The sequence below is a fragment of the Microtus ochrogaster genome, unplaced genomic scaffold (genome assembly GCF_000317375.1).
Source record: "Microtus ochrogaster isolate Prairie Vole_2 unplaced genomic scaffold, MicOch1.0 UNK7, whole genome shotgun sequence".
Taxonomy (NCBI): domain Eukaryota; kingdom Metazoa; phylum Chordata; class Mammalia; order Rodentia; family Cricetidae; genus Microtus; species Microtus ochrogaster.
This window is the reverse complement of record NW_004949105.1, coordinates 8,959,316-8,975,588: the sequence shown is the minus strand read 5'-3', so window position 1 is coordinate 8,975,588 and position 16,273 is coordinate 8,959,316. Positions and strand designations below refer to the sequence as shown.

At 47.7% G+C, this 16,273-nt stretch overlaps 1 protein-coding gene across 2 annotated transcripts in view; it reads right to left on the bottom strand.

Moving 5' to 3' along the window:
* Efnb2 (ephrin B2) overlaps window positions 1–16,267 on the bottom strand; it is a 43,170-nt gene extending 26,903 nt beyond the window's left edge. For both annotated transcript variants that reach the window (XM_005366310.1, XM_026788809.1), the window contains exon 1: window positions 16,036–16,267. In XM_005366310.1, the coding sequence (XP_005366367.1) occupies window positions 16,036–16,166 (131 nt within the window). In that variant the 5' untranslated portion in view covers window positions 16,167–16,267. The remainder of the gene's footprint in view (window positions 1–16,035) is intronic.
* Window positions 16,268–16,273: the final 6 nt, after the last annotated feature.

The following is a 16,273-nucleotide window of genomic DNA, read 5'->3' as shown; positions in this document are numbered from 1 at the left end:
GGAGCATGCACCACACCATTCTGCTCTCTGCCTGCACAGAGCATGCGCCACCCCTTAGCGGTCTAAGCTCGGCCTCCTGGCTCCATCCGCTTTCCCTGGGGAGCTCCAGGGGGGTCCTAGGGAATACTGCGCAGAAGCCACTCCTCTGGTTTTCCCCAGTGAATCATTTCCACGCAGACAATAGATTCCATGACTTTGACTCAGAGAGAGAATGGGACTGGGATTTAAAAAAGGCAACTCTGAGGTAGGGTTTCCCAAGCCAGAGGCCTAGTGTAAAGTGATTCGATGCCAAAAATCTATTTTTACCTATGGGTTGCCTATTGATTTAACTTGGGCTGGAAAGAGTTGTTCGCCAAACTAGAAGCCAACGAAGGGCTCCACATAGAATACTTTGAGTAATTCTAATGATCTCCATTAGATATTAATATTTAGTAATCCAAATTAGATCTCTAATAATTTAAATTAGACACCTCAACTTCATACTTCTTATTGTAAAAACCTCAATTAACATCACACGACTTAATATTCTTTAATGTTCATAGCTGAGAACGTAGCAGAATTAATGAGTAGAGGAGAAAGCCCAAGCCTGTTAAAAATGCTGTTAAAAATGCTGGAATAACGCATGAAAGCCAATCAGCCGATGGAGTCGGAAATATGATTTTCATGGGCACGTCACCAAAGACCACGTCACCACAGACCACGTCACCAGGGGCCTGGGAGCAGATAGAAGCACCTGTTGCCAGATCCACCTCTGACCTTATATCCTGTGCCATGGGAGATGAGATACTTTGGGGGTGACTGTGCTGTGGACCCAACATTCCCCTCCAATACCTGTCTCTCACCAGACCTCAGTGCAGACACCTCACGACTTCATATGTGTTTTCCTCATGGCAGGCAAAATGCAAAGGCTAGATTAGGAATGACCACACAGCTACTCAATGCTGATGCTGTCTCTGGCTGCACAGCTGAAGTCAATAACACGTTGGAGTGACCAGCTTCCATGTCTGGTGAACTGGGCCAGGTAGAGCACCTCCCAGACTCAAGGGCAGCCCGTCTCAGAAATGCTGAGCAATAGCTTCTAATGACAAAATGTCAGCTGCTACCTAACACGATTCGCACAGAAAAATCCATTTAACTGTTTCCTATTTCTGCACCATTAGGTCAGGTACGAAGCATCCATGATGTATGGCCCCAGAACTCACCGAGAAGATGATGCAGCCACAGAAAACTGAAGGGGAGGATGGGAAGGAGACAGCACATCCTACTACAAATCCTAACCTTCCTTTCATTTAAAATGACATCAAGTGCAATTATACCCTTCACGATATCATTTCGGTCCACCACAGAGAAAGGTGGTCCTGTAAGGTTCATGCCACAACTATCTTCATCTGGGCGCGTGAACACTGAGCTGTTCACAGAGACCAGACCCACCTAAGGACACATTCTCTGAAGATGCCCCACTGTTAGGCAACCCAGGACTGTGTATGACCGCTGCACACGGATGAGTTACTCTAGCTGGAAATAGCTAACATCTGTGAAAACATGTGGATTGGACTGAGCTGACCACAGAGACTGACTCACACAGAGACTGTACCACTGATGGGGGGGGTGTCACTGGTGACCGTTTGGGGCTACAGTGATTTCTAGCTGTCCGTGGGTTTCAAAGTTCTCTTTAGTGAGCAGCGATTTCTGTGAAGCAGGTTGGACATTACTTTTTAACATACAGCTTCAAAGCTCCCTGGGTCTACAGGCACAGATCTATAACCCCAGTTACTTAGGAGCTAGGGCAAAAGGGACACCGTCCTGAGGCCTGCGGCACTATACACTAGAGAGTGACTTCAGGGCCAGGCTGGGCAGCTCAGTGAGATCATGCCTCAATATATATGCAGAGAAAGAAGTGAGGAGATAGCGTCAGAGCGCCTGCCTGTCACCTGCGTAGCTAAGTTCAACCCCCGAACTCCAAAAGCTAACAATAAACACAAAAACCTGACCTAGCTTTTTGAACTAGCTTTCGTAGCTTTAAGTTTGAAAGCATTTTAAATGTTGAAGGCTTACAGGTATTTTAATTTTCTGACGCGGTGCCTTAGAACGCACAGGGCGGTCTACGCAGTCAGCAGGCCTCCAGTTTACAGATGTAGAGCAGATATTTATCCAAACAAATGAAAAGTAAGATCATTAGAATTAGATTTCATCACTGAGCAGATCAGGGAGTGGGCTGACATTTTTAAGGAATGAGGTTTACAAACTGGGTCATCCTAGAAGGATGACATAAGACACTAGAATATTCCCCAATCAATATTATAAATCAAGGATACTTGAAACTTGCAACATTTTGGGAAACATAGTTTTCTCCCTCAAATGCTTATATTGTTACTTTGACTCAGTGGTGAAGTCCACCGGGAAGAGGGAAGCGCAGTGTATGAGTTGGTTTACCCTCCACTGCGTGTGGACCCTCGGGATCAGGCCAGTCCCTCTCTGGCCTTCACCTCTGCAGTGCCTCGGATGTCTGCAGGCAGCTAGGCTAGCGTCACACATCCAGTGAAGATTACTTTCTGGAATGTTCCGTGCAGTGGGAGTAGGAATGCTCCACCAAGAAAGGCTTCGCACCATGGTTGCGTGAACTTCATATAAACAGGCAGAACACGCAGTCTCGGGTTACCTCCATTTACTGCTAGAGTGCTGTAGGAGCATCATCAGCTGCTCTAGGAGTGAGTGCCCCCCCCCAGGAGCGTCTGTTAGGAAATGAATAAGGAAAAGGGTAGCACCCAGGACAGACAAGGCAAAAGCTTCCAGAAGAAATACTTGGGTAACACTTTTCCCCCCTTTTAGGGAATGGCGCTGCACTGCCCCCTTTGGCGCTTCAGCATCAGAACAAGTTTCTACACAGACTTATTCTGAAACCAGAGAAATAGTGGGGTGTAGCATCTATAGGGTGTCAGGTTCACACAGAACTAGGTTACCAGATACCATGCTTAGAGTAACAAGTAATTAGCCTGAAACTTCCAGCAAGCACACCGTCTTCTCGGTGGCTTCCAACCTCCAAGAAGTAGGGAGTAATTGGAGGCTCTAACTGACGTTTTCTGCTTTAATTCAAGTGTGTATGTGTGTTGGAACAGTGGCCTGTTTTCACAGGTGCCCCTTTCTTTCGGCTTCTCTAACACAAATACTCTGTGCAACCTGAACCTGATTTATTCAAGGATAAGAAAAGGGGCCTAAAAGCAGGCTGTACAATCGGGGACCATTAAAGCGTTCTCAATGCGAGACAGCGAGGAGGGGGGTGTGCGTTTCAAACTTCACACCAACCACAAGCCAAACCTTTTCAAGAGCCGAAAGATGAGAAGAGCAGAAATCCAAGCTCCTGGAGAGCACACAGCCCCAGGAACCAGTTCAGCAACTCCACCAGGTGAGGAGCTGACCTGGGCACCAAAGGAAGGGCCTGATCTACAGCCTAGAGAGTACTCTGCCCAGCAAGCTCCACCATGATGGCAGAGGCCCCAGCTCATGTTCTACAGTCACATCATGGGGGATACATTTCTCCAGACTTATCATTTTCCTCTGCCTTCCTACAATTACCAACGAGTCAAAAGGACATTAAATTTCACAGCTTACATTGCTGTACAACTGCATGAAAACGAACGCCTTTTGATGTTAAGTCTTGTTTTTTGTTTGTTTGAGATACGATGCTTTAAAAAAAAAACACACTGGTAACTAAAGTAGATTTCATTTTGAAATGCTCAAAGATAATGTTCTGAGAACAGCTTTCTCCTCCTCCAGAGAAAATAGCCCAGGTATTTACTTCAATTCTATCCATGTAATTGTTTTTACTGTCTCAACACCTTCACTTCACAAAAGGGCCCACACCTGTCACAGGCTAAGGTTGAAAATGTATTTTCTATTTACCACCTCCAAGTCAGATTTCAGCTGTGTGACGCAGACACCAGAGTTGTTTTGTTGTTTTTATTTTTTCACAAGTTAACAAGCACTATTTAAATCTGCTATGGAATTAAGAACAAAACTAGGTCTTCATTTATGTAATTGACCGAAGAACATTCTCTGCCCATTCTACCCTGTCCTTCAATTAGAAAAAGAAAAAAGGTCAACACAGATTCTGTGGCCAGCCGAGGCAAGACCCAAAGACTGGAGCGTGAAGCTGCAGCACTGGGGGTGTGCAGTGAACAAGCAGGAAGGGCGATGGAGCATGCCAGACTGCCCTGCTGGCAAACCGACCAGGCAGGCTCCCTGATTGAAACCGGGTTTCCTAACCCCAGTGACAAGAGACACTGCGGCCTTCTTTCCCAACTGTAATTTGTTAGCACCTGTACGGTCATGTTCCCAGCCATGCTGTGAGCAAGAGTCTATAAAGGAAGGTGGAACCCACGCTATTTATAGGGCCAGGCCCTAGAGAGAGGGATGGCTCTCACAGAGAAAGGGTCCAAAGGGCACCTCCAGCAAGTTCTCTGCTGTTTCAGGGCCATTTGTTCATTTACCTAAGATGTGAAGCTGCAGGGATGAAGACCACATGTAAATTTAACCAGGAGTGAGTGAGTGGTCCTGCCTCCTCCACACCCCAAGACAAGGCATTTTCGGGAGCAGTCCCTTCAGCCCGCCATCCCCTTCATCCCCACCGCCACCATGCATTTCTTTCCTCATTTCAAAGTGTTCTGCCTTTCCCTTCGGGGAGGTGTCCAACAAACAGAACCCCATTCCTGCACCACATGCCTGACACTCCCCCCCCCCCAGCACAGAATTACACTCAAACGGGGGTAGGGGCTTCTGGAATGGAAGTAGGAGTAAGTCCACAATAGACAGAAGGGACCATGACACTCAGCTCTCTGGGTCTAGCAGGGAGTCTCCTTGACAGGCAAGCTTAATAAGCTCAGCAAACAGTTTACAAGGCTGTGTGCAATGGCTTTACAAGGCCCTAAAAGGCAGCTTCCCAAGCACTTCCTCCTTCCCAGGCTCCAGGGGAGGGGTCAGGCACAGGTCCCCGTGGTGGGTGTGGTAGAAGCTATCTTCCTCCTGTGGCTGCCGGTGGAACAAGGGAATAAGAGGTACATGAGAAGCCCAGCGGGTAACAAAACTGAAACCATCAGAAATGAGGAGTGGGCTTGGCTCCTGATTGATCCACATCACCCAGAACCGCGTCACAGGATGGCAACAAGAATGAATGGTGCCCTGCTGTGTCTCTCTCCCCTGGCTAAACCACAGAACAGTTCAGAGTGAGGGCCTCACAGCTCCTCCAGCAGGCTGACGCTGAACCAGGGAGAGAGCCATGCAGGGAAGAACTGAGAGGGTGCCATGCTGTGGTGCTTTCAAAATCTCAGTTCCAAGAGAGATGACGACTCCACTGCCTTCTCTGGCAGTCTGTCTGTCCTGCAGGTAGGCAGATGTGGGAGTAGAGAGGATAAAATCCAGAGGCGCAAGAGTCCGGAGAACCCTAGGCCCACCGATATTCACCGCCTGGGCTTCCTTAAGCAAACTGCTCCAAACTTGCAGAACATCAAAAGCCAGATGGGCTGAACTGAATGAATCCACAGGCAAGAAGCCAGACTCCCTGTTTGCTGTAGAAATGAGCCTGGACTTGATTTGAGTCCTCTCAGCTCTGACAAGCTAGAGGCTGGCACAGTTCCCAAAATCCAAAATAAAATGGCATTTAATTGTGACTAGACTCTAAAAAAGATGTCATACTATCTCCTTAGCTTGACACACACTCAGCAGCAAACTGGAGATGACTCTGGAAGCCTGGCTTTCTCCTGAAGGGAATTGACCAGTCACTTAAATTCTTAAAAGGAAAATGTTGATAGTCAAAGGAGTCCCACACAGTAAACGCATTGGTATTATACTATAAAAAAAACTGCCTAGTCATCCTTCAGACGGCCCGATGATGACTCTGCTTCCAGTGGGTATGACCTTGTCAGATCTGAGGTTCAAAGGATGCCTTGGAACGAGAGTTGCTTAACTATGATCTTCCACTGTGCCACCATTCAACACTTCTCTTTTCTCTACCTGGTGTGGACTGCTCTGAGGAAATACACACTTAACTCACTCACAATCTCTTCTCGTGACAGCATCAAAAAATGGGGCAGAGAATCAGACAGCCAGACAGTAAAACCATAACACCTTACTTCAAAAATCTACATTTAAGCTTCCAAGACCTTGGGTAACTCAGTTAACCAGTTTGGCCCAATTTCTCCACTAGTACTAAGAGGATAATAAAAATATTCCCACAGTGGCTGCAAAAAGATTTAATGATGGGGGGGGGGGCCCTGGAGACCTGGCTCAGCAGTTAAGAGCACTGACTGCTCTTCTAAAGGGTTCAATTCTCAGCACCCACATGGCAGCTCACAACCGTCTGTAACTCCAAGATCTGACGCTCTCACACAGACGTACACGCAGGCAAAACACCAATGCACACAAGATAAAAATACATAAGGTACAGAAAGAAGGTTTAATGAATATGTATCCAGCAGTTGGAGCAGCAGCTGGTAAGTGGTGAAGTGCTGTATACAACTGCTGTCCTTATATAATACAGGGTCCAACAGAAAGTGAAGGTTCCACATGTAAAAACCACCATACTGCCCATCCCCGAACCTCAGGTGTATTCACGGGTCCACTCAAGGACAAACATCTTTTACTAGGGTACACAGAATGGGTCTGGTCAAAGTACCTAACCATAGTGCACAGCTGGACCGTTCAACAAGAATGTCCAGGACTTGTTCACACACCTGTGTTCTAAGAAAGCCCTGCTATGGGTAGGCAGAGGAAGAAGGTCTAGGCTTACAGTAGATGGGGCGGATTAAAAGGTGCTTCGTGGGCCAGAGAGTCTTATATAGGTAGGAATGACAAGCAAGTAAAACAAAATAACATCAGAGAGCTTGAGATATTAGTGTTAGTCTTTAACAACGTGATTTCATTGTTTTTCTTTCTATGGGCACAGTAGATATACAATGAATTTTATTAACGGCTGACATTTACTGGTTTGTTGTGCCGAGCTCAGAGCTTGGCCTTTAAACGCATTTAATCCTGGCCGCCCGTTTTATTGCTTTCTCACCCAGGACTACTACGTGATTGTCTCTAATTTAAGGCTGGACAAAGGAGCGACATGGATGGTGCTGTTCCAAATTGCACAGCTAGTAAACGGCTAAGCAGAGACTGGCTCACACAGGTGAACTCCAAAGCCTGTGCTCCTGACCAAACCAAGCCACCGTCCTTGTGAAATCAATGGCCTGACCTGACCATGATGACACTCGCTTTCAAAACAATGGGTACTGGTAATCCCCACATCGGAAAGGTTGCTGAAATCAATGGGGTGTCATCTCAGAGGGTCTGTTTGTTCCACTCTGGGGTTTGACTTTGTGCCATGGCCATTCAGAGGCACAGAACACTTTATAGACATCACCCTAGGCTGAAATAAGACTGACTCTTCTGGCTTGTGTACGTCTGCATTTCAGCAATCCACCATGACTTTGCTCAGAGAAACTACTTTCTTTGAAAACTCAAGTTTCTTCTCACCTGGACGGCATGCCCACCCAGGACTGGCCACCTCTGTCCTTTCCCTCTACACGCAATGCCATGGCATCCCAGCACGGAATGTTCCAGGTTCTACTTGGCATGGAAATCTCAAGGAAAGAGGATTTTCTGCCTTGACTTAATTCTCAGCAATGGGCTTGGCCATTACTAAACACTTATTGAACGAATTAGTCAAGTTGCAACAGCCAGTTTTCTTAGGACCTTGTGATCTCTAAAAGGAACAACAGGGGCCAGGGTAAAGGCCAGATTTCCTCCAGGGCCCTAAGCAGCCTTACAAAGTAGTTAGACTGCTAAATTCTATTCCACAAGAGGCTGACTCATGGTCACAGTTCTCCAAGAATGGTTTCCACCAGCAGCTAGCTGGTGACATCTTGGGAGCTTGCTAAAGTGTGTATCTCCCAGCCCCACCTCAGCCTCCAGGAATCAGAAACTTTGGGGTGGGTTCGGAAGGCAGTCTTCACAATCGCAGCAGGTGACTTTGGGACTCTTCAGTTCACGAGCCTTGGGTCGGGAGGGTAGATTTTGGATCTCTGACAGCAAGTGATAAGTGATAAGAGCAGCAGGTGACTTTGGGACCCTTCAGATCATGAGCCTTGGGTCGGGAGGGTAGATCTTGGATCTCTGACAGCAAGCGATAGAACACAGGCAGGCAACAGCATTAATCTGGGTTGTGCCTACACGTCCCACAAATACTGGATGCCCACAAGAGTCAGAAGTGAGGGAACTGTTGGGAGAAATAATGCAGTGTTCAAGCCTTGTTTTGCCCATAAGGCAGGTGGCAAACAGCTGAGAATTCCTGGAAGTGGCCCTGCACCTGGAGACCTAGAGTTAACTGCCAGGCCTGTAGGGTTGCAAAGGAAAACTAGACAGATATCTCCATCATACAGAAGGGAATGCACCTAGGGTCTTTCCCATTGATCTGTTTCCTGTAGGCAATTGTGACTGAGGATGAGTTTTCTGAGGACACAGTAAGGTAGCACGGTGGGGGAGGGGGAAGCAAGGACTGAAGGGGTTTTGTCAGGTGGTGCCCAACCGCGCTGTGCCTCAGGCTGATCTGCTACCCCTTCCGTGGATGGAAGGATGGAAGAGGTCATCTCAATGACATCTCTGCCTTTGAAGGACAGAAACCCCATGAAGCACACATAGGTAAGGAAACAGCCAGGCAAACATGAAGAAGCAAGCTGTGCCCAACAATCCACATACCTCAGTCAAGATGAGGCCTAAGCAAAATCACTCCCTTCCAACACAGATACACTGAACCTAGGAACAGCGTTCATGCGTATTCTAGGGAGGCCCAAGATGAGCATTCACAAAGAGCACAGGTGAATGTCTGGGTGGCGATAGGGACTTCAGTACTAGAGAGGAGCTATAAATACTGCAATTTAAATTAGACACAACTGGATTTACAAAGGAACTGGATTGTTTAATCATCCTGTATAGAATCTATACAGGAGCTCACCTGTGGCCTGTCCATAGCCTTTGGAAAATGCTCCCCAGGGGAGTTCCCACTCCCACTGTGGAAGAGGGAAGCTATGAAGTCTCCCTTCTTCACTAGAACCTAGTTGCCTTTCCTGTTCTGTTTTAGAGAATTCCTCTGGGCAGAAAGAACCTGCATTCTTTAAGAGATCCTTTTCCTACTATGGTTTTAACATTTGAAGTCAGCAAGAATGTATCACAGTCCCAGGATGCTCTGCTCTAGAACGACGTATTGGAATTAGTCTATGGAAAAGCCCTATTTGAATGAGCCACTGCTGATTCCATGTGGAAATCCCAGAAGCAGGTCTACTTGGAATGCTGCTGCCTTAGGAATGCTGGGAACCCATTGCCAGCTCCCCACTCTTTTTCCTCGGCCCTCCATCCTTAGAGGGTATTTCTAGAATACATCCCACAGATAAGCTGCGTAGAAGGGAGGGTTTGAGCAGGGAAGAAGAGCTCAGTCCTGGACGGCAGTAAACACAGGCAGAGCTCTCTCTATAGCTCTTTAATCACTTTAACCCTGTTCCTATCGGAAAGCCGAGGCCAAGGCGATCCGGCTCCTCCTTTTGTCATTGTGCCTGCCATAAATATGCGTCAGTCTGTGTGTGAAAAGCCGAAGGAGGCGGCAAGCTTGCTGGACATTTATCATTCCCTGTTCCCAGTTAACAAGCAAATACTTTAGCTGAATGGGCCATTAGCAATCATTGTCAAATGGAGAATGAAAGGTGCCAGGATGTGACCGGCTTGTAAATGAGAGAGCATCCCTCCTCTTTGATGAATCTCGACAAGCGAAATGGATATTTTGGTATAGATTCAGAATGAAGATGGGAAGGAAGGCACAAAGTGGCAGGTGTTTGGGCAGGGGAAGGGTGTGCAACCGTCACGTCTATCCTCATTCTAACGGTGGTGAGGGAAAAAACAAAAACAGACCACAGAAGCAACTTATCTGCAGCCCCAAACTATGATCCAGCATGAGCACTAGGAAGAAAGTCAGCAACATGGGTCTAAAGAGAATACCTAAGGTTTAGCGAGGAAGTGGTAGAGTCTGGAAACGCTCCTATAAAACAGCTCCCAGACCCCATGTGTAAGTTCACAACCAAGTCCCACTCGATGAAGAAGAAAACCCCTTGTCCTGAAGAAATGGTCAGACTTGCCTTAAAGGCCAAAAGACAATAATAAACCAAATATTTCCTTTCTGGTGGCTTAAACCAATTGTGGGTATCACTCGGCACCCAACCCAGCAAGCAGTCAATGGTTCACTTTGTTTAATGGCTGAAATGGAAGGTCCAGCTCTCTCACGCAGGAGTGGGGGCAGGGGGTGGGGGGGTTGGGCTGGTGCCAGTCAACAACGCCAAGAGTTCAATGTTTGCCTTTATTGTGTGTCAGCACCACCATTTTAGAGCCCCGAAACCTCCACCAGGAAGCCTATCCCATCTAACTCAGATGACCAATCACAGTAGTCGGGAAAGCCAGGAGTCTCTAAGTTCACCGGTATTGAAGTATTATTGGATGGATTATTTGAATTAAACTAAATTTCCTCCCTTTTGAATATTGTCACCTGTTTTCGGTTTTTCTTAAATTTCCCCAGGGAAGGAAAGACCAACTTTACAGAAGAGCTAGCAGCCCCAGGTAAGGGCCAAGCTTTCCTTTGCCTCTTCTTAGGCAGAGGGGCAGCGCAAAGGGCCCTGGAGGAAGCCAGAAATCAAAAGGCCTGTTTTCTTTTCAGATAATTCGGGCCCTACCTATCTCCCTCTGGTCTCCCTTGCTGCCCAGCAGGTCTCTGCCCCAAGTCCAAGCAGATGAAGGCTAAGGCGGTGTAGGGTAGTTAATCCTACAGAATGGCTGCCTCTGTCAGGCCAAGAGTTAAGCAGGAAAAGCTTCCAAGCCCTAAGGACTGCGGCGAGCTGTTGAGTTTTAATCAGCCTCCATCCCGGTCTATAAAAAAGGCCGTCGATGAAAGCTACCTTGGCCATATTATCTTCCACCAGTGAGCAAGAACTGTACCGCTTTCCTTCGCCGCTCCAGCAGTGCTTTCATGGTTCTTAATCCGAGTTCGCAAGTCTGCCTGGCTCTCACACAATACCCAACAGCCTGGAGCAAGGCCTTCGCCCCACACCCTTTTCAGGGACGTGTCATTTCTAACATCAAGCTAATCTATACGTTGCCAAGGCTTCCCCTTTATCTGCCTTTACATCTTATGAACTGCATGGATTTACCACATTTTTTTTATCTGAAAGACAGAAAATGGTGGTTTTATTGCCATACAATCAGATTACTGCTGCCAGCTTCTCTATGCCTTTTCTACCGTACTTCAATCAAAAGGGATCAGTTTCTTTATGCTCTACCCTTGATTTACTTTACATCTGTAAAGACGTAGTCTGGGTTGTAATCCCCTTATTAACTATGACCAGGGTTGATTTGCCTAAAAATAAAAGCAAATTGTGTCAGACCCTTTCACTTTGTTTTTGATTCCGAACTACAAAATGGATTACTAAAGAAATCTTCAGAGTTCACACGGCTGGTATAGTGCTGAATTTAAAATGAGAATTAAACAAGTTAAACAGGGGAGCCGTGTCAACGGTTTACGTCTCCCATCACGGGAAGGGCTGACTGCTTGCTTTTGTATTCTTCGGCTTTATGGAGACAATGAAACCACAGGAGTTTTTCCAAGCTGTTCGGAACACGTCTCATTTGCTATCCTTCCTTTCGGCTGTTCTTATTCCTCGCTGGGCCCCCTTCTAATCCTCCCCTTTAATGGGGGAGGGGTCCTACCTAGAGAGAGCTAACCCCTCTCTAGAAGCTCGTAGGTTCCACAGAATCTGCATATTTTAATCAAAATATTTCAAATAGCCCAACACTTCTCTTTAACAAAGGGTGATCTCACAAGCAAATCTATGCAGATGTTTAAGTGACCTGAAAAACAGGTTCTTCATGTAGGCAGCAAAGGCAGGCAGAGACAGTTTCATCATCTTTTGGGGAAGGAGGCGTCTTAGTGTCCAGTTTGTAATTAGATATTTGAAGAATAAAGTTTTCACTGGAATGTCAGGAAATATGTTCTTTAAAATGAATCTCTTCTCAGGGTCTACACCCTATATTTCCTGTTCTCTGCCACTCCCACTTCTGTGACGCTGCCCTGAAGTCAAGCAGGAATGGGGAAATAGTCTCCCATTCCGTGAAAGTACTCTGAAATTTGGATCCAAGTTAGGTGACACATTAAGTTCCTGGGAGCAACCCGGAATGTTTCACTGACAGTTAGACAGGAAGGATTTAGTGACTCTGGTGCCCACGCTGGTTGAAGGAGGTTATCATGTGGACCCACCAACAGTAAGTGCAAAGAGGTTCTAGGAAAGCTAATTAAACCTACCAGTTCTCCAGCAGACTAGGGAAACCATTCCAACATGTGGTTTCTAAGTAGTCCCTGGGGGTGGCTAATTCACCTGTCTTTAAACTCCAGCAACCAAATCTGGACGTAGTGGAATGCGGGGGTCATTTGCATTTCTTTGCATTGGTAGGACAAGTGTCAACAGCTAAGCTTTGTGAAGGGTTTAGAACCAAGTGCCCAGTAAATCATCCTAACCTTGGCCCTCTTTTCTGGAGCTGGAAGCTGTAATTGCTGAGGTTAAGAAGTGCAGTCCTGGGACACTCAGACCCTCATCTGAAGAGGCTGCCAGGTTAGTCTTTGTGTCCTGACTGGCTCAGCTGTGGAACAGGAAACCCACTACCTACAGTTTATTATCCTGACAAAATGTGAGGAACGTGGAGAAGACAGTACCCATCCCACTCCAGGGCTCCCTGCTTCGTCTCTGTTAAAACCGACAAGGACAAGATTAACCAAGGCAAATGGTGGAGTGGAGGCACCGTTCAAGGTGATAATCGTTCACGGTTGAGTCGGCATTTATTTTTCTACAAAAATAAGAATTCCAGACACAATAGCAGGTAGGCTGGTGCATATGTGTTATTGAACAGCTTTTTAAACAGTTCTAGCCATTGTAGTTTAGTTTATCAATTTGACAGGCCCGTATTTATCCAGGGTCTGACCTGGGGGAGGGGGTAGGCCAGTGTGTTTCAGGTTATCTGGTTATTATCCAGCCATTCTTTTGTACCAAGCCAATCAATTTCAGGAATTCAGCGTTATATGGGGGAAAAACTACATGGGAAAAGCACAACGCTTTGTAAAGTAACTAGTATGTAATACTTACAAAATAAAACCTCCAGACATAAATTAATACTAGAATGAAATTTTCGAAGGTGAAATTTATCCTCAAATACTAAGCCAGTGTAGCATTATTAATCCTAAAGTGAAACTACCTACTATTTATCAAAACAAGTGGCCACAACCAAAAAAAAAAAAAAAAAAAAAAAAAAAAAACAGCATCACTTTATTTTGGCAAAAACACTATGGTGGAGAGAGGGGTTCTACTGAAGTGTTAATTAGAAATGATTTGCTTTGCTGTTCTTTCCAGAACTTAAAATAATTGAGAAATGACCTAAACAGTACCAGCATCTACAGATACAATGTGGCTAATCTAACAGGGCAGCCACTAATCTCTGAGTACACAGAACTTCTGATTATTACATAAACTCTCCGGGATGGGATGGCAGGCAATGTGATTAAAGTAGTTATGGAGATCCCAGTTTACAAAGGATTTTCTGGGCCCTGCGCGCTCACAGCTGCTGCAGGCTCCCTGTGTGGACCACCTGCTAAAAAGGCTGACCCCTGAATGAAACAAATCTAATTACTGATGCCTGTTTCAGGACAAGGGACTTGTCCCACAGTTCCCGCACAGGGAAGTGGAACTTGCAAGCCTCTGGTGACCTGCCTGCTACATCTCACCCAGAGAAACTTTCCCCTGGAAACGTGAACAAGGGAGGCAGTCCCAGGCACTAAACACTAAAAGGCTCTTTTGTAGTCCTCAGGAAGAGATCTTTCTGATCTCACATATAGCTTTTCAGCCACATGCTTTCCAAAGGCTTCTTCGAGCCATCCTCGGGAAAACTGTAAGACATTTTACTGGGGAGGCCAGGGAGCAGTCACACCGACAGCCAGGCGGGGAGGCCTACTCCTCGGAAATGCAGGCCCTTAGCAACCCTCTCTTCATCCGTGGCTCAGAAAACTATACTATTAAAGATCAAAGTAGCCATCACTCCCTCCCTAATACGTAGCAAACAGAAGACACGATTCTCCACATGCTAGGCACGCGTAATACTGCTCTCCCCGCCACCCCAAACAAGTCAGCGTTTCTAATTCTCCCTGCCGCACACCCAAGTAGAGTGGTCACTATGAACATAAAAAAAAATACTTATGTCGCTCTATTGCTCTGAAGGGTTTCGTGGTAATTTCTTTAAGCTATATTTAATTTGAAATATAAATATTAAATCCAGACCAGGAAAGGGGGGGAGCAGAAGACAAGAGCCTGTGAGTGAAAGGGCAAAGTGGAGAGAGGCAGACAGCCCGGGGAGGGGGAGGGGGAGGGGCGCGCCAACAGCGAGCATTCGGCAGGGAAGGGTGACCTCTGTAGGCACTGCAAACGAGCGTCAGCAGCAGCCACCACCAGGGCCCCAGCCCGAGCGGCGACGGCGCTCAGGACCCAGCCAGGCCCCTTCCGGCACCACTAGGTGCCTGTAGATCCCGTGTGGCTGCAAAGATGACACGCCAGGGGAGCAAATACAACACCTTACATTAAAAAAAAAAAAAAAACAAAAACCCAAAACAAAAAAATTCTATACCAGATCAGACTACATCAAAGACGGCCGGCAGTAACTTTAAAACAAGGGCCTCCTGGCAACACGCAAAAATGTCTGCTTCGGGTCATTTACAGCTGTAGAAATTTTTTTTGCCCTTTCGAAGGGGAACGTGTTTGGTCACTTATGTTGGTGAATTCGAAATTTACCACTGGCATCTAAGAGAATAGATGCAATTCTTTGCTTACGGCGTAATTTCCAAATCAATTCGTTCATCTCTACTCTGAAGCCAGCCACCATCCATACGCTCAACTCCAATTAGGCCATTGATTTTGCTTCTAATCTCAAAGGTCTGCCTCCCAGGAGCCAGCCAGCCTCTCCACACTCTTCCAGGGCTGAGTCCAGAATCCCTCACAGCACTTTCTAGCCCTAAGTTGGAAGATGAGGTAATAGGCAGCACTAAGGTGCGGTTACAGGGACCATACCAAAGAAAGAATGGCTAGTATTTTCTAAATCCCGAGCGCACCCTGGGAGCCCAGACCTGAAAGTTAGTCTCAGGCCTGGTTTTCTTCCGGCAGTGCGCTTTGCTAAAAAGCAAGTCTGATCAAGGGACTCCCGACTCCCCAAATGCGAAGGCTGCAGCGTTGACTAGGTAGGAACCCGAGTTTCTCCAAAAGACGTCGTTAAAATTGAGCCAACTACCCGGACCGTGCCGGGGCTACGCCACCAGTTCCGACGCAAAGGGAGAGGCGGACGTGCGGAGGGCTGGCAGCCCGAGTTCTCCGGCCGAGCTGGAGCACCCCGCGCCCGTTCCGGCTAGCGAGAAGACTCCGAGCCACGACGGCTCCCAGACGCTGTAGGCTCAGGGTCCCCTCCCCAAAGGGACGTTCCACTGCCCCAGACCCCCGATTTCTGTCGCCTTCCCGCGAGGCCCCGGCCGGTGGCTCCCGCGCTTCTAGAGAGCGCAGCATCTCTGCCTGGCTCCGGAGCCCGCCAGTCGCTGCGCGTCTGTAGCCCCTTTAGCGGCGACGTCCTCCGTTCTCCAAAAAGAAGGGAGGGTCGGGTAGCGCCATCAGACACCTTTCCCGACGTGCCACCCTAGTCGCCAGGGATTTGGGCACCCTCGAGCACTTGAGGTTGGAGCCCCAGGAAGAGGCCCTTGGAGCCGGCGCTCGCTAGTCCAACCGGTCCCCACCTAGAGAAATGTGACGGGGTGGGGGCTGGGGGACAGGAGCCTCAGGTTCTAGAAACAGGCTCCGAGGCCTCCTCCCTCCAGGACCATACGGCGTCCCCCCGGGTACCAGCCAGGGGGTCGGGGAAGAGGAAGGGATCGTGGACACCACTTACTTGGAGTTCGAGGAATTCCAGTAGATAGGCTCTAACACTATCGATCTGGAGATCGCAGTTCTGCATAAAACCATCAAAAGTCCCCAACAGTACTTCCACACCGAGTCCCTCCTGGACCGGGCCATGGCCATGGCCAAGCAGCTCCCAGTTCTGCGCACTCCGGGTCGCGATGGGACCGGCCACGGGCCGCGACCCCCAATCCTCCGGAGCGGACGCGCCGCGCCGCTCCAGCGGTCGC